The sequence below is a fragment of the Lotus japonicus genome, chromosome 4, assembly GCF_012489685.1.
Source record: "Lotus japonicus ecotype B-129 chromosome 4, LjGifu_v1.2".
NCBI lineage: Eukaryota > Viridiplantae > Streptophyta > Magnoliopsida > Fabales > Fabaceae > Lotus > Lotus japonicus.
In genome coordinates, this window is record NC_080044.1 from 46208304 (window position 1) to 46234317 (window position 26014).

Here is a 26014-nt window from a genome sequence, read left to right on the forward strand (position 1 = left end):
TAAAAACCAAGGTGTATCCTCATTGGCGTTACCTCAAACCGTCTTCAATTAAGGAATATGAAGTGACCTAACCACCACGCACCACCTAGTGGTTACCTAACATTATATTATTTCTTTTAGTCTTTAATGAATGTCGTCACCTGTTTGAAAAACGGTTACATGTCCTCCTAAAAAATAATTTTATTGGATTCGAGCTTGCACTCTCATCCGTATTAAGTTAAACTTACTTACGATTAAACCAACATTGTTTCTAGATGTATAAAAGTAGCTAGGAATGTTAAGACAATATTTTGGAAACCACCGTACCATAGATCTAAAAGATAATAATATTACTTATAAATTAAAAGTATGAAGAAAAGATAATGCAGCTCTGAAAATGTTAAGTAAAATGTTGTTACACAATTAAGAGCCATAATGATAAATAAATTAAAAGCCATAATGATAACATATTTTTATTCCTTATTTGGAGCATTAGATATGAGTGCATTTATTTGAGATTTAAAAATAATTAGTTTTAGGTTCAAAAAATATTAATTTTAAGGTGTCTAAAAAATATTAATTTGTAGAGATTTCGATATTTGTTTTTGGTTACAGGAGGAATTTTTTTCACAGTGTAGAGATTTCAATATAAGTATATATGTCGATTTGTATTTTTTTTACACAAGTTCTTTTTGATTGCATGTCGATTAATTTGTGTTGTTTTTCGTAATATAATAAGATAAGTCGATTTGTGTTTGTCTACACTAATTAATTTTTTTATTTTCTCTCATTTAATATAATTTTTTTATATATGAGCTAATTCAAAAAACTTTTTCAAATAATCTATATTCAGTTTTTTTTTAAATAGAATATTTTTCAAAATCTGAAACAAAGATCTTAAAGTTAAAAAATATTTTAGAAAAAAACTGCAACAAATGCAATCTATAATCCTTTCGTGTGGACATAAAAAGTAAATTAGCTTTTTTTAAAAAACCAAAAAGTAAATTAACTTGATATATCAAACTTTGTGCAGCTATCTCTTCGAACAAAAGATTATTCCTTAGATCGAACAATATCAAAAGACACGATATAATATAATATAATTTCACTAAAACTTAATCGTCATATGACTATATATATATAGAGAGAGAGTATATATTTTTGATATGAAATAATCATAAAGCTATTTTTTCATCTTATTTTCTTTGAAATCATGTGAAAATTCAAATTTTAGGAGCTAATGAGATTTTTAACCATATATCACTACGAGTTAAATTTGCGAGATAAAATTACATAAACAAACATATGTTAACAAGAAATCATATAAAACCTGGAAATTTTTATTTTAAATTCATAAGCAATTCTAAGTAAATTGATCGGCTACATCCATTCACAACTTGGTACAATCAGTGGGTTTAAATGAGACAACTTTGTTCCGAAGGTCATAGCCAACCAACAAGTTTTGTTGTGCCAAGTTCCCAAAGATGGCATCAGTTTCAGAAGGGGAAAATGCGAAGCATCCAACACTATTAGCAACTTGAACAAAACTGTTGAGAGCATTCAAAGTGACATCTCCACCCTTAAAATGTGCAGTGATAGTAGGAATTTCTAATTGTTTTGATGAAATTTTGTAACAAAGGCTCAGTTGTTTACTTGGATCTTCAACACGCTCTTCTTTCATCGCATCCACCAACGCTGATTCCAAATTGGAATAAACATTATCTGGCAATAGAGTCAGCGTTGTGCCCGAGTCAATTATGATATTTCCCTCTTGAACAGATTCAGAGGAAGAGCTTCCAAATTCTATTCTCTTGTCTCCCACACTAATTGCTTCCAAAGTTAGGTAGTAAAAGACATCAACATCACCATGGAAAATGGGAGTTGAGACAGTTCCTTTTCCAGAAACAATAGCAGCGTCCCCAAAATTGAGTTTGCTCGAGGTGTTAGACGCTGAAAACATTGGCACCAAACAATAGGAGAATTTCCCATCAATTGAAGAACCGATTTGAGTTATAAGAGATATAGCTCCACCTCCGAGACCAACTATGCCAGAGCTTCGACCCTGAAACGACACAGTATTGCTATGTCCACATCCAATCACAGTTTTTGGAAATGAGATGGGAGAGCCACTTGTGGACTCCAAAGTTAGAGTTTCAACGCTAAGATCTCCTTGTGACCTTGACCTATCACCATAGTTGATAGTGTACTGACAAGTTTGCCTATGAGAGCAAGAGGAATAACGAAGAAACTCACATTTAGAAGAAGAGCAAGGTATGGTTCTATAAGTTTTGGATTTTGATGGATCAAAGATAGGAGTGGTTTGTTTGTAACATGTTTCACAAGGTAGGCATTGCAACCAAACAATATCACTACCGGTGTCAACAATACCATAAAGCTTGAAAGGCGGGGTTCCAACTGAATAACTCATGAGATACTCACCTTTGTCTGGGACTATAGTTGATTCTGCTGTGTTTATTGGGACAACATTCCCAACATAGGCTTTGTTGAAACGATTGGCACTATTGATGGAACGATGCACGGCACTAGCAACTCTTTGGAATGGAGTTTTAGAGGGATTATAGAATGGAGATTTAAAAGAGTCACGGTGGATGAGTTCCACACTAAAGCCATTGTTTAGAGATTGAGTGAGAGAAATAGCACAATGGAGGCAAAGGGTAAAAAGTGTAAAAATAAAAGTAGTCATTTTTGCTATGGCAAGACTGCACTAGTTTGATCCAAACTTGTTTGCAAAGTTCTACGCTTGATGGCTTTTTATAATCAAATTATGTGTAGAAAATGAGATTATGAATGCGAGAGGTTGGAAGGTAACCAGGAAGATGATTACGGGCAATAATATGAGGCTTTGATTGATGGAAAAACCGTTACTGGTCAGCAGCCAATTGTTGATCGCCCTTCGAGAATGAATGTCTCTAACCGATGCAATCTGATAGAATAATGACATTTAAATGATTTTATTTCATCCTTTAATCTATTAATGAGGATCAAATATTCACTAACGGTTTTATGTTTTCCCACCGTAAGAAATCTTAGTACTAATGACCATTGATATCCATTTAACATCCTTGGCTACGTTACAACTTAGGTGTGCAATGTTTTTAAATCTCTTCAATTGATCCTTCATTATAATTGAAGCAATGGGAAGGAAATGAGGTAGGGGATGATTTTGGGATTATTTTAGGACATATACGGCCATATTGTAAGAAAGTGAGAAGAAACATTATTGTTATGGAGCCTTTCTTTTCTTTATAATTTTGAGCATTGTTGTAGAGACTCCAGCATGTGTAGGTTCTGAGTGCACAGTGCCTAACATGCAGCTGTGTTAACCTTAGGGAGCAAACCCGGCAATGGATTGCACCGGAGGTCTGCCAGAATTTTTGCTTTCAAGGCAGTGGTTCGTCCACGGCGCAGCTTATCTTCCTAAAATTTCCAACAATTTGAAAGCAAAAATATTTATTCTTGTTCGTGCCGATGGCGCTGCTGGTCAACAAAATTAGAAAGGAGGAAGTGAATAGCCGGAAAAATAAGTATCACTTCACTCCAAGAAATTGTGAAAGTGCTAAACTTGTTGGCTTTTCTTATTTTTATTCTCTTATACGAATTGATATAGTGGAAGGCATAATAAAACTTAAAAAAAAATGATTGATGATATATTGCTTAATTCTCAAATGTATAATAGTATGTGTGAGAACTCTATCGTAAATGCTTGCTATATTTTTAAAAGTTTCTGATGAAATTTGTGAAAACTGTTTAAGTGTTGTTGAAATGATTTTTCATATGCTTGAAAATCATAAAATTGTGGGGGTATTTGACTAAAGTATAAATACCAGATGTTAAGGGAAAGAGTATTGTTGCTAAAGCACATTGCTTCATAGGTTATGCTCATGGTGTTGTTGTCCATAAATTTTTGATCTTGAATTTATAATATGATTATTGGATTAAGATGTCTTGAGGTTTATGAATGATTCAGTTTGAGCTTAAGCTTGTGTTTGTGATTCACAAGAAGCAGCTGGAGTTGGCAATAACGATGCTTGCAATAGAGAGAAATACATGTCATACATGTTGCAAAGAAATTGATTGAGAATTGTTTGATTTTCCTTGAACATGTAAGAGGATAAAAGAGTTTTGTTGATCTTTTTGCTAAAGAATTGACCAAGAAAGTTGTCTTGGATACGTCGAGGGGGATGAGACTTAAGCCTTGAGAAAGAGGAAAATATGGTGGATACCCATTTGTTGGTCAAACTAAGCCGTATAATTACTCTTATGCATTATATTCTCATCCCTATGGCGCGAGGTAATGCTGTTTTTGAAAGAAATACATAGTCATTTGTGGTGGTACTATTGAGACGCACTTGATGTATCTATGATAAAGTGTTTTTGAGACGCACTTGACTTACTTTCAAATAAGATTATAAAATGAAGTTTATTCACAATTGACATGTGTGAAAGTGCTTTGTGAGACGCACTTAAATGCTTATGAGACGCATTTATTCACAGTAGACATGTATGAAAGTGCTTTGTGAGACGCACTTAAATGCTTATAAGACGCATTTGAAATTTATGTGAATAAATATGTGAGTGAGATGGTAAAAGCCGCCATCTATGAAAGATTTGGACAATCTTTCTAAAACGCTCACATGTATCCCAAAATTCGGAAAATGACTTTAATATTCTATCGCGGAGTCTCTACATTTTAAAGTTATGGTGTGTGTAGTGGGGGTTCCAACCAAGTCAAACTAGTTCAAGATTTGTTCACTCTTTTGACAAAAGTTGTTGCCTCACTTCACTACGTGTTAATTCAATCCTTTGGACATTAACACTTAAGCACAAAAATTAACTTTCTTTGCTCAGAATTCTTACAATCATTTACTTGTCATTAGTGGGGGATTGATAGAATAATGACATTTAAATGATTTTATTTCATCCTTTAATCTATTAATGAGGATCAAATATTCACTAACGGTTTTATGTTTTCCCACCGTTAGAAATCTTAGTACTAATGGCCATTGATATCCATTTAACATCCTTGGCTACGTTAAAACTTAGGTGTTCATTGTTTTTAAATCTCTTCAATTGATCCTTCATTGTAAATGAAGCAGTGGGAAGGAAATGAGGTAGGGGATGATTTTGGGATTATTTTAGGACATATAAGGCCATATTGTAAGAAAGTGAGAAGAAACATTATTGTGATGGAGCCTTTCTTTTCTTTATAATTCTGAGCATTGTTGTAGAGACTCCAGCATGTGTAGGTTCTGAGTGCACAGTGCCTAACATGCAGCTGTGTTAACCTTAGGGAGCAAACCCGGCAATGGATTGCACCGGAGGTCTGCCAGAATTTTTGCTTTCAAGGCAGTGGTTCGTCCACGGCGCAGCTTATCTTCCTAAAATTTCCAACACAATCATGGCTGGATATGTAAGTGCTAATCTTTATATATTAGTAAAGCTCACTTGAGCTAAGTATTAAATACAAATGAGATTCTACTAAGAAAAAAAATGGTGTTTTAATGAGAGAAGCAACAAAAACTTTTGTAACTGAATAAAAATTGTAACCCAACTACTAAACACAAAAAAAGAACGTTACTAGCCCTTCATTTACTATCTAATGCAAATTTCATCTTTCCCCTTCTCTCTGCCCTTTCATTTTCTCTCAGATGCAGCTTTCATCTTTCACCTGTTTCTTACAATATTGAATCCAAAGAACTCTATACATAGCCATGTGAAAATATTCACTACCACTTATTCACTGCACCACCTTCTCTTTTGTGATTGCCATTAATCTTCACTACCCATGTGTTGTTCTCATCCCAGTACTTGGTGCATTAGTTTTCAAATTGCTTTGGATCTTCCTCGCTATTATTGTTCAAGTTGTGAGTTGAGAACAATCTACTACTTTACAATAGAGTTCTTTAATCCACTACTTTTTACCATACATACTTTTGCAAGATATAAATTGTTCATTGTAGTATTAAACTAAAGGATGTTTCGTTCCATTTGGAATTTGAAATTACACTTAGTGTCGTTTTTAGTACTTTCTGTATAGAATGTGAGTATTATTTAAGCCCTCTATAGTATAGTAATTTTGTTGTTTTCACTTTGTAATGGATCCTCATTTTTTTCAGTTTTTATTTCCAGATGCAGGAAAATTAAAATTCTAGCTTTTGCTTCTGAAATGTGTGCTAGAATTTCAAGGTCAGTGTGCTTTTTTATCCATTGGTAGATTATATTCAATATATTAAATTGGTTTTTATAAAAACAAATTGTTAAAAAATGGTAGAACGAAGAGAAAGCATATCCAGACTACCGAGCAGGACGTCGGTGACATGCTAAGGAGGTCAGTAGAGGTCCACTCTTGGGTAGGAGCACCGGAGGAACTCCTCGAGCAGGGTTCCTTGTAGGTTTCTAACAAATAAGGATTTGTTCCTAACCACATGTTTTTCTACCCATATAGAAAATAAGAGCATAATCCTAAACCACACTTGATTAACCCATACCCGAAAAACATGATGAAGATCTAGAGCGGAAGCGTACCTGAATGAGCCATGAGAATCGTTGAAGGATCTGGGGTTGTGATCTTCCAATTGTAGATCACCCTTAGGGTTTCCTGATGTTCTTCTCTGATGGGGATGAGGAGAAACTTTTCACGTTGTTGTGTTGTTGTGTCTACAATTGGGGACCATAACCCTATAAGTAACTGCATCAATTACAATTCTGTTTTCAATATTTCTAATTTGGCCCCTCATCAAATTAGAATATTGCCTTATGGTATCCGCACAATACCTTTTCATAACACATATACCCTTAGCCATAAGATCAATATTAAATAGACCACTTTAGTTTTGGCTAATTAAATAATGGCCCTAACACAATTAAAAGTTACATTTGTGACCTAAAATTCTAACAATCTCCCACTGGTCACATATGTAACTCTACACATGTGTTAGACTTTATGAGCTCAAAAATGTCATTATATACCTTAAGCATATCCAAATAATCTCGTCCATTAGCCATGCCAGTACATAGAACCAAAGCGATTTTCGTTATATCAATCATAACTAAACCCATCAATGATTACTAGTACTGACATAACTAAATGACATAGATTCATTATGAAATGTGCAGCATGAAAATCACAAGAAGATGGCCTGTACTTGTCAATTTTCAACTGGTCCTACTTTACTTTAGTGAGATCATCCAATAACCTTATTGTACAAAGCATAAATGACAGAATACCAAACTTTATAATTAACCAAAAAAAAAAATCCAAATACTAGAGTATGCATGCATAATACCAAACATAGAACACAAAATTTATAAATGACTAACTCCCACTAAACTAAGCATTCCTCACACGGCAAAACACCCATGTGAGCAGTGTGCTCATGAAAGACCTTATGCGGTAGACCTTTTGTAAGAGGATCCGCTATCATGGAGTTTGTCCCTATGTGTTCTATAGAAATCTGTCCACTTTGTACCCTTTCCTTAACAACTAGGAACTTGATGTCAATATGTTTTGACTTGGTCGAGCTCTTATTATTGTTGAAAATAGGATGATTGATTTATTGTCACAGTATAACTTAAGTGGTCTTTCAATTCCTTCCACAATTCGCAGCCCAGTGACAAAATTCATCAACCAAATCCCATGGTTAGATGCCCAAAAAATGCTACAAATTCAGCTGCCATGGTGGATGAAGCAATAAGAGTTTGCTTGGTACTACGCCAAGAAACTGCACCACCAGTCAACATGAAAATATAGCCCGAAGTGGATCTTTTACTATCATGGCATCCCATAAAATCAGTCAGAATATCCAATGATCTCTAATTGGTCTGACTTCCTATATGTGAGCATATAATCTTTTGTTCTCTGTAAATACCTCATAACTCTTTTGGCTGCTTTCCAATGATCCATTCCTGGATTGCTCAAATATCTGCCTAACATCCCAACAGGCATACATAAGACTCCCTACAGCTAATGCATAAGGAATCTTTTGCATTTCCTGAATTTCTAAGTTTCCTTTTGGGCATTGATTGAGACTAAATTTGTCTCCCTTAGCAACTGGAGTATCCCCTGATGTACAATTCTGCATGCCAAACCTTTTAAGTACCTTTTGATATAGCTCCTTTGTGACAATCCCAGAATACCTCGGGATCGGTCTCGGTGTATTTGAATTCCTAATACAAAGGAAGCATCTCCAAGATCTTTCATTTCAAAATTTCTTAATAGAAATCTCTTGGTTTCGTGCAACATGCCTATATCATTAGTGGCAAGCAGTATATCATCAACATACAGAACCAGGAAAATATACTTGCTCCCACTGAATTTGTGATACACACAATCCTCAACAACATTCACCTCGAAACCGAATGAGAGAATTACTTCATGAAATTTGTGGTACCATTGACGAGATGCCTGCTTTAGTCCATAAATGGATTTTGTCAATTTGCAAACCGTATTCTTTGGGTCTCCTGACGCAAAGTTTTCTGGTTGCACCATATATGTTGTCATTGAGAAACGCTGTCTTGACATCCATTTGATGGAGTTCTAAATCATAATATGCAACAAGAGCCATGATTGTCCTAAAAGAGTCTTTCGATGAAACCGGAGAGAAAGTCTCTTTAAAGTCAATCCCTTCCTTTTGAGCATAACCCTTAGCCACAAGATGAGCCTTATACCTCTCCACATTACCATTAGAATCCCGCCTGGTCTTAAATATCCATTTGCAACCAATGGGTTTCACACCTTCCGATAATGGGACAAGTTCCCAAACCTTATTGTCTTGCATGGACTTATACTCTTCCTTCATTGCTTCAATCCACTTTTCAGAGTTGGAATCCTGCATGGCTTGCTGGAAGTTGATTGGATCAGCTTCCATCATACCATTATTTTCCTCATGTTCTTGGAGAAAGACTATGTAATCATCTGGAATAGCATTTCTCTTTTCTCTAGTGGATCTCCGCAAAGGTATTGGTTCTTGTAACACTTGTTCTTGAGGATCTTGAGTTTGTTCTTCATGAACCACCATATCATCTTGAGTAGGAGGAGATTCAACAACAATGTCTTGTAGAGGTTCTGTACTTGCTTCATCAGAAGCAACTGTATGAATCAGTTTTGGAATTGTTACCGACTCTTCCTCTAAAGCAAAGTCCCTAATCTTGTTCTCCCCTCCAAACTCAATTTCCTCAAAGAACATGACTGTTCCCGTCTCAAAAATTGTCTTTAATTTGGGATCATAAAATTTATAGCCCCTGGATCTTTCAGAATAACCAATAAAGTAGTTGCTCACTGTTTGGGATTCCAATTTCTTTTCATTTGGCCTATAAGGCCTTGCCTCAGCTGGACATCCCCATACATGAAAATGTTTCAAACTAGACTTTCGCCCAGTCCAAAGCTCATAAGGTGTTTTGGCAGCTGCTTTAGTTGACACTCTATTTAGAATGTAAGTTGCAGTCTTTAGTGCCTCTCGTAGAGTGACTCTGGCAAAGTATAATGACAAATCATACTCCTTACCATATCCTTAAGAGTCTGCTTTCGTCTTTTAGCCACACCATTCATACTAGGTGACCTGGCATGGTGTACTGTGGGACGATTCCACATTCAGAGATACACTATAGGTAGCTACAGTATCAGCAAATATAGATTATCATATCCCATAAGTGGACCGGTTCCAACAATATTTGAGTTAAAAAGACAACTTGAATTTATTGTTTCTAAATGAACATAAATAACCATATATGTCCATATAAGAAACTAAAACCAAATTCCGTCTAAATGACGGTACCATAAAAGTGTCTTTCAAATCCAAATAAAATCCAGTACACAATGATAATCTAAAATGCTTTGTAGCTGCCACCTCCACCGACTTGCCATCTCCAACATAAATGTATCATTCAACATCATTTGGCTTTCGGTAGTTCAGGCAGCTCTGCCTTGAAACACTGATGTTAGTAGTTGCACCGGAGTCTAACCACCAAGTGTTTCTAGGTACTGAAGCTAAATTGACCTCATAAATGTATCTTTCCTTGCACGCCAAGGGTGATATGTAGGATAGTTCCTTTTCACATGCCCAGACACATTGCAAAAGAAACAGTTATCATCCTCTTTCTGTTTCTTTTGTGCTGGAGCATCAGCAGCTTCATTCTTGGCCTTGTCTTTAGAGGTGCTAACAAAATGAGCACTTTCTTTCCTTTCTTGCTTCAACCTTTCCTCTTCTTGCACACAAAATGAAATGAGCTCGTTAAGAGACCATTTCTCCTTTTGACAGTTATAAGATATCTTAAACTGACTGAATTGTGCAGGAAGAGAAAGCAATACTAAATGAATGAGCAAGTCATCCGACAACTCAAGCTTTAGCGCCTTAAGTTTTGAAGCAATATTTGACATGCCCATAATGTATTCCCTTATATTTCCTTTGCCCTGATATTTCATGGAAATCAAGTTCTGAAGAAGAGTACTTGTTTCCGCCTTATCGCTTTTTGCAAAGCGCTTTTCAATTTCAGCAAGGAAATCTTTGGCACCTTTTATCTCTTCCGAGATAGTACCCCTAAAGACCTCAGGATTGCCGCGCTTAATGATCATAAGACTCATGCGATTGGAGTGATCCCACTTCTCATAATCTTTCCTCTGTTCAGAGGTACTAGATTCCGTAGGAGAAGCGGGTTTCTCCACCCTTAGTGCAAGGTCAAGATCCATGCAGCCAAGAACAATTTCCATGTTCTCTTTCCAGTCCTTAAAATTTGTTCCATCAAGGACCGGAACCGAATTCAGGTTAGCAGATATCGAACCAATAGTTGCTGAATGTAGAACAAAAACAAATACTATAAATATACTCACATTAAGAAAAATTGAATCATCAATATGTTCAAATAATGGCATAACCCATCTCAAGATACCTAGTGCGCCATCAATATCATGTCTTTTGATAGTAATACTAATTTCTAGTGGTACTCTTGTTGTAATTATCAAACATTGATAATAAATCATGTCAAATAACAAACCCTTCTTTGGATTGATTTATCATTCACATGTAAACCCTTAAAATTATCACATGTTTATCATCACAGGTGTGTATGAAATCCGGTCAAGCATTAACTTTTCCTTTGGGGTCCATTAATACTCGCATGGATAAACATACACACGCACAAACTTTTAATATTTCTTATGAGTAATATCCATAAAAAGAGGTCACTTTTGTGACTTTCTTATTTTAATCAACTCATTTAAAATATTAAACAATTGTATAAAAATACAATCTATAGCCAAAATTTGATCACACTGAATAATTTTCCATATATCCAATCCATATTTCCGTAACAAACATATAATCTAAAAATCTTAATCATGTCTGACATTAGAATTGGATACTTTGATTTGATATCTCTAGACATAAATTCTAAACAATCAGATCAAGAATTAGAAACAATTTGCCATATTCTCAAGCACCGGTTGATATGATATCACTATCATACACATGTCGAATGTGTAATTCACGTGAAAAGGAAAAATTTCTAAAGCACTGGTTGTTTCACTGAATCGCTGAATTAAAAAACCCAATATTCATTCATTCAAAAACTGAATCAAGTAACGATAACGAAACTTAAAAAACCCCCCAAAAAAAACTGGCACATATAAAACGTGAATATCAAATTGTTACCAATTTTGTTTCTGTATACCAATAATTCCCAACGAAACATAGATGAAATCCTTAATCGGTAATTTAACCGATGGCAAAAAACAACATGAAATCCATAACCCAAAAAATTGAAACCCTAATTTCATACATGAATCAGGCATGGGTGGCTCTGATACCACTTGTAGGTTTCTAACAAATAAGGATTTGTTCCTAACCACATGTTTTTCTACCCATATAGAAAATAAGAGCATAATCCTAAACCACACTTGATTAACCCATACCCGAAAAACATGATGAACATCTAGAGCGGAAGTGTACCTGAATGAGCCATGGGAATCGTTGAAGGATCTGGGGTTGTGATCTTCCAATTGTAGATCACCCTTAGGGTTTCCTGATGTTCTTCTCTGATGGGGATGAGGAGAAACTTTTCACGTTGTTGTGTTGTTGTGTCTACAATTGGGGACCATAACCCTATAAGTAACTGCATCAGTTACAATTCTGTTTTCAATATTTCTAATTTGGCCCCTCATCAAATTAGAATATTGCCTTATGGTATCCGCACAATACCTTTTCATAACACATATACCCTTAGCCATAAGATCAATATTAAATAGACCACTTTAGTTTTGGCTAATTAAATAATTGCCCTAACACAATTAAAAGTTACATTTGTGACCTAAAATTCTAACATTCCCCACCAACTGGTAAGGAGGATTCGAAGCCGGTTGTGCCATTGGCAATTAATTGGTTTTTATCAATTTGTGATTATGATTTTTATAAATTATCACATCCTATTGATTTTGTTATAAATTGATATCCTATGAGCATGTATCCTCTTTTATGCTTCTATAAAATTTATCAGATAATGCAGCACACACCACATGTGTTTCCCGTCAGCTTTTTTCCTTCACTTTTCTAATATGTCTGATGTTGCAGAGTACAAGAAGGAGTTATCTTAAGATTACGATAGATAGATCCATTATTCTTTTTAAAATTGATAGGCAGATCATTAAACTTCTAGATAGATATTTTAAATTTTCACATGCTATTTTAGATTTTGATTCCTATCACTTATGTGATAAAAGGAAACATAATTCTCATATTCATATTTGAAATTTTCTGATTATGCAATCATTAGGTTTCAATATAATAGTTGCATTTTGCTCAAACTTCTGACATTTTTTAATAGAAATAAAAATGGAATTCTTGTAAATTAAAATTTGTCAAAAATAAAAGAATGAAAGTAGATGTAGAAAGACTCAATTTATACTTACTAATTGAAGGTAAAGGTTAGTGTAGGATGTACATTTTCATGACTCATTGGTACTTTTTAGAGAATACAATTTAACACTTTCAACTTTATAAGAAAAAATTTCACTTAGCGGCCGCGCATATATTGTGGTTATAATTTAATGATTCTTCATAATATTGCTATTTTTATAATTTTTTGGCTTAATGGGTCAAAAGGCCCCTGAAATTATAAAGGGAATCAGTTCCAGGATCTAGAAATTTTTTTCATCAAATTGGGTCTTGAAATTTTTTTTTTAATTCAATTAAGGACAAAGTGTACTTATCGCTGATGTGTCTTAATTTTTTCACTGTCATCTTTTCCACATGGCTTTTATCTTTTTTTTTTAATACAAAATAATGTTATTCATTTATTTTTATTTCCATCTCATTTCATAAAAAAACCTATTCTAATTAAAACTAATCCTAACATAATCTGCAGAAAAAGCTGGGTTGATTGTGAAGAAAAAAAAAATTCAAAGAAGATGAAGATAAAACAAAATTTCAAAACAAGAAACAAAAGAAGGACATGCACGCTTGTATTTCCCCAAACCCAGATTGTATTTCCCTTCATCCCAAAAGAAGAAGAAAAAACCCAAACCCTTTCAACATCTCCATCACAAACCCAAATCCAAATCTCGGATTTTCCAGATCTGCAACTAGAAGCCACAACCAGCAAAGCCACAACGGCGAGATTCCCAGAAGCGGTTCCATGGACAATTTCTTCAACGAGCTCTTGAAGGATATGCACACTTGTATCCACACCCACGCGGCCACAGAGGACAAAAATGAAGAGAAGAGGAAGAGATTAAGATATTCAGCCATGGCCTTTGGGCACCGCCACCACATGTTCAGAAACCAGCCATCGTTCCTCTTCTTGGTTTGGGACAGATCGAAATCCCATTCTTCGTGTTCATCTTTTATGGGTATGGTGGGGGTTGAGATTGGACAAAAAGTTCGATTTTTGGGTTGAGATTGGGCAGGAAGAGGAGTGTTTCCTTCTGGGTTTCTGAGATTGGACACAAAGTTCAAATTTTGGAGTGTTTTGGTGAGGTGGTGTTGTACGATGGTGAAGGAAAAGTAATTTTGGGGTTGAGGAGATGATAGAGGAAGGCAGGTCGGGAGAGGGTGCGGAGGATGAGGGAGTAAGCAGAGGAGGAAAGAGGGGAGGAATGATGGGAACGACACCAGTTGAAGAAATGGAGTTTGTGGGAAGGGTGAAGAGATGGGTTGGATGGGATTTGGAGGATGACATGAGGAGGTGCTTCTGTTGAGGAGGGAGGAGATTCAGAACAGAAGTTGCCGCAAAATTAGGGTTCAAATTGGGTATTTGGGGCTTAATCGAAGAGATTGGTTAATTAGAGCTGAAATAGTTAAATTGGTGATTTTATTAAGTTTTTTAATTTTTTTCTGCTTAAATAAATGAGTTGAAATTAAAAAATAATTTTTTATAATTTTATCATTAAAAAATAAAATAAAAATGTCACGTGGAATTGCTGAGTAGGATAAAATTGAAGTCTGGCAGCATTTGTCCTTAATTGAATTAAAAAAAATTTCTTAGGGACCCAATTTGATGAAAAATATTTCTAGGTCCTGGAACTGATTCCCTTTACAATTTTAGGGGCCTATTGACCCTTTAAGCCTATTTTTTTTATTAAGTAGTTATTGATTATCATAGAGTAATTTTCCTATTTAAATACATATGATAATAAATAAATTAAATTGATTAAATTAGAAGGTATATATATAATATCATGCATAACATGTTTAATTTTGAAATTTATGGGTGATAATAATTATAATTTTGATTAAACATATGTTTTTTAATAATATTCAATATGAGTTTTACATAAATATGGACAAATTGCACTAACTTCCTCTGAGGTTTATCATTGTTGCACTCACCTACAATAGGCAAAACTAAGTAGTATACGGTAAAGTGTTTAATGAGCTCCCTAAATGCAATTATATTTGATATAGTTACATTTTTTTTAATTAATAAAAAAAATTATTCGTAACCAACTTCCACTTTTACACATTTTTATCTTTATAGTCAAGTGTAGACGAGCTTATGACACTACAACATTTTGGACTTTAGGCAACATATGCCTCAGCAACAAACAAAAAAATGTTCTTGAAAAGTTGATCCGACAACGGTTTTTTAATTGTACATAATTTTCGTACCTACATTTTTATAATTGTTCTTGTATTATAGATGAGGCAACGGTTTAATGAAGTGTAGCCATTTGACTTGTCAACAATTGCTTAAATGTTCTTAGAACATAAAACGAGTACGGTTTTATAAAACTTGATATTTTTTTAAAAACAATTTGGTAACTGTTTCTACAAGCAATTTTAGGCAACAGTGTTCTAGATCAAAGGCTACAATTGTAATCTTGTCCTTAAAACTGGACAAGTGCTACACTTGTAAAGTGTTGCCTAATTAATATTCAACGACAATTGATGAACCGTTCTCATAGTAAAAATTATGCAACATTTATTAATTTTAAGAAGTAAATTAAATCTGGTTTAAGAGAAAAAAAACCGCTAATCTTTCCCGGTTCTTTTTTCTATTTTTTTTCTTCCCTAAAACGCTAATTCCTTCCCTCCCACATTTGCCAGTCTCTGAAAACCCCAAACCCAACCCTAACAGTACTCACGCACACCCTAGCCTCTTCTCTCCATGGCATGGCACGCCGTTCATCTTCCTCTCTAGGGATTCCATCAGCGCTCATCTCTTCACGTCTACCATCAGGTACTTCTCTTCACGCCGTCACGTTTTCAGGTCTTCATGTTTTTTACGTCTTCACCTTTTCTCTTCCCGTATTGTCTACCAGTTATCGCCCTCTCTTCACGCCTTCTGATCGCAACAAGCAACTCGTAATTCACACAACGCTCTCCTCCACAGGTGATTTTTTCGTTCTCTCTTCTCATGTGATTCTGATTTCCGCCTCTTTCCGTTTTGATTCTGATTTCCATCTCTTTTCTGTTATTTGCAGTTCACCTCTTTGGTTTAAGAGAACCTCACCCAGTTGACTCAAGCTCTTCTCAATATGTTAGATATCTAAACCCCTTTTAGTTGTATTCTCTTTTCTCTTCATTGAATTTTTAATTGACTGTTGTATTTGTATTTGCTTGTCTGCAATTCATGCTTGAAGTTCATTATTCATGTGAATTTATCGATTTAACAAAAATCCAATTTTATTGTGTTATCTAATTTAATCTGATTATGATATATTGTAACTAGGAACCCATATTTTGGCAAATTGTAGAACACCACATGTGGATGTTTATTGCTTGTATCAATTCTTGAATGCTTATTGTATTTATGTAGATGAACCGTGTGTTGTTTTTGATATTACCATGGAGGTTTGATTTCAAGCATTGTTTCTGGTCCTGCGTGAATTCAATTGGAATGGTGGGGCTATTCAGCTTAGTATTTTGGAAGGTGGTGGGGTAAAGTTTAGACTTGTTATGGGGTCCCTCAAATCAGTGAATTACATAAACTAGGTAGATTCTTGAGTGATTCTTCATGGTAACTGATCCATATTGCTATGGTCTACTGATATCATAAGTGACACTAGATAAAGATCCCTAAAGGTTGACAATCATATTATTGTCTCACTTTGTTCAATTGTAGCTGAATTCATAGGAATCCTCTAAAATCCTGATTTTTTATATCCATAATGGTACCTACTGGTTTGACATATTATAGTTTTCTTATCAGTTTGAAAATATTGATTTGCCTATGATGTCTTTTAATAGGACTAACTATGCTTATACCAAGTAATAACTTTTCTTAGATTCAAAATTGTATTCTCATGGTGACTTATAGCATATGTATGAACTCTCATTTTTACTTAGATTTAAAAAGATGGACAAAGAGTGGACTAAACAACCAAGGTTTAGTAGCGAGTATATCAATGGTGTTGAATCATTCTTAGATTTTGCCTATACAAAAGGAAGACCTCAAGGAGATGAGATTTTATGCCCATGTGCTAAGTGCGGGAATTGTTGTTGGGAAAAAAGAAATGTGATTTACAATCATTTAATCTGCACGGGATTTCTAGAAGGCTACAATGTTTGGATACATCATGGGGAGCAAATGATGGAAATTGATGAAGAAATGGAAGAGGACTATCATGATGACATTGATGGATTGTTGTACGAAACATTTAAATATGTGGCAGGAGCAGAGCCAGAGGGTCCTAATGAGGATGCTAGAAAATTCTACAATTTGATTGATGAGTCACAAAAAGAATTGTACTCAGGATGCAAAAATTTCTCTACCTTATCATTTATAATTCGAATGTACTTGTTGAAGTGTACTCATGGGTGGAGCAATGTGTCATTCACCGCCCTGTTAGAGTTACTGAAAGAAGCTATGCCTGATCTAAATATTCCTGAATCCTTTAACAAAACAAAGGGCATGATTAGGGATCTTGGCCTTGATTATAAAAGGATTCATGCATGCCCAAATGATTGCATGCTCTATTGGAAAGAGTACGAAAATGACAATTCCTGCAGAACTTGTAAAGCTTCACGATGGAAAGAATTTCCTCAAGTTGCCGGTGAATTTGAGAAATCTGAAAGTGAGTATAAAGTTCCTGCAAAAGTCCTGAGACACTTTCCCTTGATTCCTAGGCTTCAAAGGTTGTTTATGTGTTCAAGGACTTCTGATTCAATGAGGTGGCATGAAGAAGAGCGTTCAAAGGATGGGAAGTTGAGACATCCTACTGATGGCCAAGCATGGCAGGACTTTGATGGGCTACATCTTGATTTTGCATCCGATCCTCGAAATGTAAGACTTGGTTTGGCTAGTGATGGATTCAATCCGTTCAGGACGATGAGCATATCACATAGTACCTGGCCTGTCTTGTTGGTGGTATACAATTATCCGCCGTGGTTGTGCATGAAGTCTGAGTACATGATGATGTCATTACTTATTCCTGGTCAACAATCACCTGGAAAAAATATTGATGTGTATCTTCAACCGTTGATTGAGGAGTTGAAGGAATTATGGGAAGTAGGAGTAGAGACATATGATGCCTCGAGAAAAGAAACATTCCAAATGCATGCTGCACTATTATGGACAATTAATGATTACCCTGCATATGCCATGTTGTCAGGTTGGAGCACGAAAGGAAAGTTGGCGTGTGCTTGTTGCAACTATAACACTTCTTCAACCTATTTGAAACATAGTCATAAGATGTGTTACATGGATCATCGTGTTTTTTTGCCAGCAGACCATACTTGGAGAACTACTGAAAATTTATTTAATGGCAAGATGGAATTCAGAACAGCATCTCCTTTGTTGAAAGGGACAGAGATACTAGAAATCTTAAAGAATTTCAACAATGTATTTGGAAAGACAAAAAAGCAAAAATTTGATGGTCCATGGAGGAAGAGGTCAATTTTTTTTGAATTGCCTTATTGGGCCCATAATACATTACGTCATAACCTTGATGTAATGCACATCGAAAAGAACATTTGTGATAACATTATTGGGACTTTGTTAGATATCCCAGGGAAGACAAAAGACCATATTAATGCTCGTTATGATTTGCAAGACATGGGCATTAGAAAAAATCTTCATCCTAGGGATGTTGGTGGAGGTCGTGCAGAGTTTGTAAAAGCATGTTTTTCAATGACTTCAGAAGAGAAGTCTACTTTTTGTGGTGTTTTGAAGGCTGCCAAATTACCAGATGGCACTGCATCCAATATTTCAAGATGTGTGAATGTCGTTGAGAAGAAAATATCTGGTTATAAGAGTCACGATGCACATTTCATGTTGCATTACTTATTACAGATAGCAATAAGAAGCACAATGCCTAATGGAGTGCAGTCACCTCTCATTCGTCTTGGTTCTTTTTTCCGTTCTCTGTGCCAAAAAGTTATCCAAGTGCAAGATCTGAATTACTTACAAGCAGAGATTGTGGAAATACTTTGTCAATTGGAGATGATTTTTCCTCCTAGTTTCTTTGACATAATGGTTCACTTGCCTATCCATCTCTCAAATGAGGTTAGATTGGGTGGTCCGGTTCAGTTCAGATGGATGTATCCCATTGAAAGATATCTATGTAAGCTTAAGGGTTATGTTCGTAATAGAAATTATCCAGAAGGTTCAATTGCTGAGGGGTATTTGGCTGAAGAAGCATTGACTCTTTGCTCAAGATACTTGCATAAAAGTGTACAGACAAGGTTGAATAGAAAGAGTCGAAACGACGATAACCATGGTTCATGTGAAGTAGATGAAGCTGATTACTTTTCAATTATTGGTCGTCCATTAGGGGGGAAAAATGGGAAACCGTTTGCCTTGGATATAGAGTCTATGGCCCAAGCGCATCGATATCTCTTATTCAATTGTGATAGTGTTCAAGTTTACATCAGGTTTGCAATCATATCCTTGTCTCCCTACTCTTCTCCAAAAACTTATTTTAAATTTAGACTAACTAGTAGCATTTGTGTCTTTGTAGTGAACATGATCATATTGTTAACAGTCGCACTAAAAAACGAAAGTGGGCTAAAGCCAAGGCTCAAAGTCAAGATTTTAGTGAGTGGTTTAAAACTCGAGCCGCAGAAGATGATGTACCATTCCAACTTCAAGAATTTTCTAGAGGACCAAATACTGTGGCAAAGAGGTACTCAGGCTACCTCATTAATGGATATAGATTCCATACTGCACAACGAGATGCGAAACGCAAAACTCAGAATTCTGGTGTTACTTTGGTTTCGTTGACTTCAAGTTTTGCTAGCTCTAAGGATGAAAATCCCAAGACTGAACCTGTAACTTATTATGGAGCCATTAATGATATAATAGAGTTAGACTATTATGGGCACTTCAAATTTGTCTTATTTCAGTGTGATTGGTTTGAAGCTGAAGAAGACAAATATGGACTTACTTGTGTACACTTCAACAAAAAATGTTATCAAAATGATCCTTTTGTGCTACCTACTCAAGTCCACCAGTGTTTTTATGTTGAAGATCCTTTGAAAGAAAATAGGTATTATGTTATGAAAACAGTTCCACAAGAATTATTCAACATGGCTGATCAATCAGAGTTGCATGCTCAAGATGCTTATCAGAGTGAACCGTTTGATGGTACAAGTGTAGATGAGCCAAATACTGATGATGAACTCAACTTAGTCAGGGAAGATATACCGGCAACAATAACTGAGATGCCTACACCACCTCCGGTGCAAGAAATAGAAGAAGATTCAGATTTTGATGACACGTTATTGGACTACATGGACTAATGTGTTAAATGAGTCATGTTACTTTCATTTGTCTTTTTACTATTTATATAAATGAACTATGCTGATTTCCTTTGTAATTTCTATTGGCTACAAAATTTTATGTTAGATTGACTTAAACAAATGAGAATAAGTCATTTTTCTTGTTATTTGCAAGCTAATGTGGTAGTGTCGAAAGTTAAGACATATAGTACTATTTCAGTTGTGTAATCTTGTTTAAAGTTATTATTTTAATTATATGTTCTTGTATCATATATATATATACTTGTTTTGCAAGGATGATCTATTTCTTTTAGTTTTTTTTTTCATAAGAGGGAAGGCAATCTGTAATCCTTTTTGTTTTCATATCCAGATAGAAAATGAAGCAAGCAAGCTCCAAACAAAATATGAAGCAAGCAAGCTCCAAACAGAAAATGAATATTGATCATGAGAATGCTCAAGCAAGGAGTTTCAATATTGGAGGACAGGTAAGATCAAGTGCTGAGTTAGTTAGGAAGTTTCAAATTAAGCAGGAGAAAGTAATGATGAGAAATGTGGGTGGAACCAAGGAAGCCATGGCTAGAGGGTTTGAGAAGGCAACTAAAGTAACCAACCAGCAACCTTCAACTAGGCAGATTCTTCCCTCCACAACAGCTACCTCCAAACCTAGAGGGTTTGACAAAAAAATTGAAGGAAGTAGCCAACAACCCTCAAAAATACAAATTCATCCCACCCCAGCTACATCCAAAACAAAAGGGTATGAAAGACAAATTAAGGGAAGCAACCAACAACCTTCAAATAGGCTGATTCCCCCAAATCAAAGCAAAGGATCTAGACAAGTTCTAGAATCAAATAGCCAATGCATGGATGGAAATCAAATGAGAATGGAGGAAGGTAAGACACAAAGCAAAGGATGTTTACAAATCCAAGAACCCAAGAGGAATCCGACAAAGAGGATTGTTGCTGAAGCTAATGAGTTAATGGAAAATTATCAAAGCTCTAGGCAGCCCTTGAAAAAGGGAATGATTGAACATAATGACTCACATGAAAAGCAGCGCAGCCCAAGAAAGAAGATAAAAAGAATACCAATGTGTCCAGCCATGTTAATTGATGAATTCCTTGAAGAAAATGGAGTGGGAAGTGAAGGAGAGGAGGAAGAAAATGAAATGGATGATGAAGAGGAAGTAGCAGGAGAAGAAGAAGGAGAAAATGTACTGGAGAAGGAAGGTGCTGGTAAGATAAAGCGTAATCTGGTTATTTGTTCTTTTTACCTTGTCCTTCTTTTATATGTTCACCATATTTGGTATTTTATCATGTGTTACTTGTTTTTCTTTAATTATCTTGAACTCTTACTACTTCAACAAAATAGGTACATCTAAGAAAAGAACACGAGGTCCAACACGATGCTTACAAATACATGCAAGACCAGTTGAAGAGCGTCAAGAAGTCACATTAGATGAAAATGGAGAACCGATTGGGCCTACTGATCAAGTCGTATCTGATCTGAGTTATTTTTTAGGCACTTTGGCAAGGAATGGAAACTTTTGCCCTCTAATTTACACAAGCTTCAAAGCCTTGACTATAGATGAAAGGGAGCGGATATGGAAGTTTGTTAATGTATGTGTAAACCAATTTTAGATTTTATTGAATACTGAATTGTTTATAAAAAAATTGATGATGTTATTTCTTTTTCACAGGAAAAATTTATTATTCCTGATGCTGGAAGGAAAGCAGTACTGGCTCGAATAAATGATGCTTGGAGACGCTATAAGAACTTTATCAAGAGGAATCATTACTTGAAGTACTCAAATTTGGCGGAAAGGCTTAAAAATCGTCCCAAGTCTATTCCTGAAACTCATTTTAGAAAGTTGATGAGTTATTGGAGAAGTGATGTTGTCCAAGTATGACGAGTCCATACCTGAAACTGTTTTTAAACTTGCGTTTTGTTATTAGACTTACATGATTTCTTTCGTAATGCAGAATATCAGCAAAAAAAATGCTTTGAATAGGGCTAAACAGAAATATAGGCACCGCATGGGACCCACAAATTTTGCCAGAATCCGTGCCAAATTGGTAATGTATCTATGTTTGTTTAACTAAAACAAGTAATTCTCACTTTCAATATTTGTTTCTTATTTCTCAAACTATAATTGATGTAGCGTGCAAAGAAGGAGAATGGAGAGGATATCTCTCAAGCTGAAATGTTTATCGAAACTCGCCAAAGTCGAAAAGGAAAGAAAGTGGATCAAGATACACAAGTTGCTCTAGTAAGTCTAGTTATATGATATATATATATATAAACTAGTTTTGATATTAACTTTGAAGTTGATGCTCTTTTTATTAGACTAAACTTCAGGAATCAGTTCAAGATTCAAGTGAATCTGCTGGGAAAACTTTCCAATCACTCTTTGGTGAAGAAAAACCAGGTAGAGTTCGCTGCTTAGGAAGAACAGTCACACCAACTATGTTAAAGAGAAATGAAGAAATTGCTGCTATAAATAAACAACATTCTCATGAGATGAACCAAATGACCAAGAAGATGCAAGGGCTTGAAGGGCTTGTAAGATGCTTGATGAAGCAAGTCAATCCAAATTTGGATGATGAAGCTTTGAATAATATAATGGAAAATGCTTTAAGCAATGAAAGTAGTGCAGCGCCTCGTTCATCTACATCAACCCATAATCCTAATTACGAAAAGGTATAATTCCTATTGTTAATCTGCCTTTTAGTTTGTCTTTGATTTCCTGATGTCTTGAATATTGATTTAATTCTTTCATTATGAAATTAAGTGTTTTCATTATGAAATTAGACTGGTCTTAATGCTTGTTTAACATCCTATGAAATCACCAAGCTGCAAAAGTTGGTTTATCTGCATTATGTGGAGAGTTTAAAGTGCTGATCACTGTTTTGGCTTTGGAATATGTTAATCTTTCACTTGCACTCTTGAGCTTGAAAGTTTGTTCATTTCAAGGCGCACTTTGGTATTCTAGTCACTCCAATATTGTTCGGTTGTTAACTTCTTATTGGTTTAGTTTTCTGGCTGTAAAATATTTTGGTACGTTACTAGTGTAAATCATAAGGTTAGTGTCTTATTTTTCAAAAAAAAATTATATTATATGATGTTGATGTTTTAAATTCAGCTATCCACACTTGTGAGGGTGTGTTATATCTTATATGTTTCTTTTGCTTTAAAAAAATAAAAAAATATTCTAATACACATTTTTCATGTGTGCAGCAAAATTTGGTTGATGAAGAAGATGAACCGCAAGATATTGGAGAAGAATGATGTTGTTTACGCGCACGTGGATGCATTATTTTGAAATAGCATATGCAAACTTTTGCAATTTTTTATTTAGGGATTAATATGGTGTTGGTACTATTTTTTAATTGACATACTTTGAACAAATTCATGCAATTTTATATTATTAGTTGAGACTTTTATCGTACAATTGTTTAATTTTGATGATAATGATTACAAATAAGTTTATCTTATTAATAGAAATATTTATATAATCATCATATATCATTATGTCTAAATAATTTATTGTTTTCTAGAATAACATAGTAGATGTGCATGACCTAAATGGTTTAAAAAATATTGGTAATGTATAACATCAATTCTGCTTTATCAACCAGTTGCAAAAATCTTTTCAAAACAAAAAACAAAAAACCAGTTGCAAAAATAAATACCAGCCGTTAGAAAAAGTCCCCTATAACTACAAAACCGTTGCCAAAACTGAAAACTTTGCGTTGTTTGAATTTAAAACCGTTGCCTAATATATATCGACTACATGTTTAATGCGTAGCTGAAAGAAGAATCCGTTGCTGTAATGGAGCACAAGAAGCGTTGCCTAATATTTAGACAACATGTTTAATGCGTAGCTGCAAGTAAAAACCGTTGCCGTTAAGGAGAAGCAAAACCGTTGTTGGAGTCTGTACCAAAGGCTACGGTTTAGGTGGACTGTTGCCGTAAGATGAAAAACCGTTGCTGGAAGGTATAGGCAACGACTTTTTATGCGACATACGGAAAACCGTTCTTAGAACCTTCAGCAACGGTTTTTTTGGTTTAGGCTACACTTTTCAGGCGTTGTTGTATGTGAAAAATGCTGTAGTGGAAGTTTTTTAACTAAGTCTTTAAAATTTATGTTAGTTTTTTTAACCACATGTATCATCTCCTGAAGAAACCATGTTCTACTCGAGTGCGATGAAAGTCAAATGCCTTTCATAGAGTGTCGTTCTTAACGATTGAACCTTAGGGGTTAAAAGAGTTAAATTTAACCACTATGCATGATAGACATACATCAAGTAGAACGATTTGTGTTTGTAAATAGTGCTTATGAAATTTTTACAATTTGTTATTATCTACAGAACTATCAAAGTTTATATTGAATAAAGTAAATTATTATCTTAATTCATTTATCAATTAATTAAATTCAATAATATATTTTCTTACAAACTATATATTAACTAATTAAATGCTCATTATACAATAAGTAATATAGTTTTTTAATGCAGCACTAAGAATATTTTTGAGAATTAAACTTTCTATATCATAGTTCCCATAAAGTTTCAACGACAAACATTGCTTCCAAGGCCAAAACACATGAAAGTAAGAGATAAACACCATTTTATAAAAGTCTTTTTATTTTATGGAAAATTTTACATAAAACACAGACTAAGTTACTTAACTCTAATTATATATTTCCCTCATGTTACATATTATAGAGAGTGCACTATTATTAAAACATATAATCACCAAATAAATTGAAAATTAGTTTTATTGAGCAACATAAAATATTTGGTTTGATATACTGAAAAATTAGTTTATAGTAAATATTTTATTGAACTTTATCAACTAATTACATTTCATATATTTATCTTATTTTTAATTATCTACTACACAATATCTTTTTTATATTATTACATATATTATTTATACGAAAATAGATTTAACATATAACTTACAAAATCCCGTGCAAAACACGGGTTTAATTTCTAGTGACGTAGTAATAATGGGGTCAAAGGAACATGATCCTCAGGCAATTAATTTTGGAAATAAACAACCTAGTAATCAGAATATTCCTCATGCATGCAGGCATGCAGCCGTTTCTCTCCCTGCTGCTAGGAATAACGGCCCAATCATTAATATTTAATAGTGTTGATGGGCAATCAATGCAGTTGTGCACCACGAAGGCAACGGGTGAGAATTTCAAAAGTGAGAAAATTATGGGGTCCTGCAATCAAGGAGTGCGTGATCCGAGTCATGACACTCAGCAGATTAAAGGTTAATCAGATTCCTTAAATTCTTTGTGACCCGTTAAGTGATTAAGACAGAGACATGTTGTGCATCCAAACATGCCTCAACAGCCCACAAAATTAGCCACATCAAAAGGAAATTTGCTTAGTCCTCCTTCCATTTAAATTGTGACAGCTACTCGTGTATGGTTAGTTATCCTGCTGTTTAATATATTTTTTTAATTTAAAATCATAAAAACTATCACTTTAATACTAATTTTGTACAAGGGAGTAGTACTGAAAATTTTCTTCAAGAGAAGACAGGGACAAGTTCAGCAAGAAAAATACCGTTAACATCCAAATGGGCATTTTCAACTTCTTGCGGATTTGATTTGACGTAACGATGGTTAAAACTTAAAAGTACTGCCATTGTGCCTGTCCACCTTGTGATGAGTCACCAGGTAGGGTATATCACCCATAACAGAGCACTCTGAAGAACCAGCATATGGACAGTTATTAGGTCTGTATGTGCATTGAGATTCATGCTTTAGCTTGCTGTAATATGGATATACACCAATGCACCCAAACCCTTGATATTTACAGGCGGGAAGCTTCAAAGACGCAGCCACGTTTTC

General features: G+C 34.8%; 2 protein-coding genes across 2 annotated transcripts; one reads left to right on the forward strand and one right to left on the reverse strand.

The window, feature by feature from the left end:
- Window positions 1–1369: 1369 nt before the first annotated feature.
- On the reverse strand, window positions 1370–2683 carry LOC130712821 (aspartic proteinase CDR1-like). Its single transcript, XM_057562637.1, has 2 exons — window positions 2229–2683; window positions 1370–2162 (listed from the first exon to the last, which is right to left on the reverse strand). The coding sequence occupies exons 1-2, from the start codon at window positions 2681–2683 to the stop codon at window positions 1370–1372; spliced, it is 1248 nt and encodes a 415-aa protein (XP_057418620.1).
- A 19662-nt stretch (window positions 2684–22345) lies between these two features.
- On the forward strand, window positions 22346–23430 carry LOC130712822 (uncharacterized). Its single transcript, XM_057562638.1, has 4 exons — window positions 22346–22411; window positions 22489–22842; window positions 22954–23007; window positions 23380–23430. Exons 1-4 carry the CDS (start codon window positions 22346–22348, stop codon window positions 23428–23430), a joined length of 525 nt encoding a protein of 174 aa, XP_057418621.1.
- The last annotated feature ends 2584 nt before the right edge of the window (window positions 23431–26014 follow it).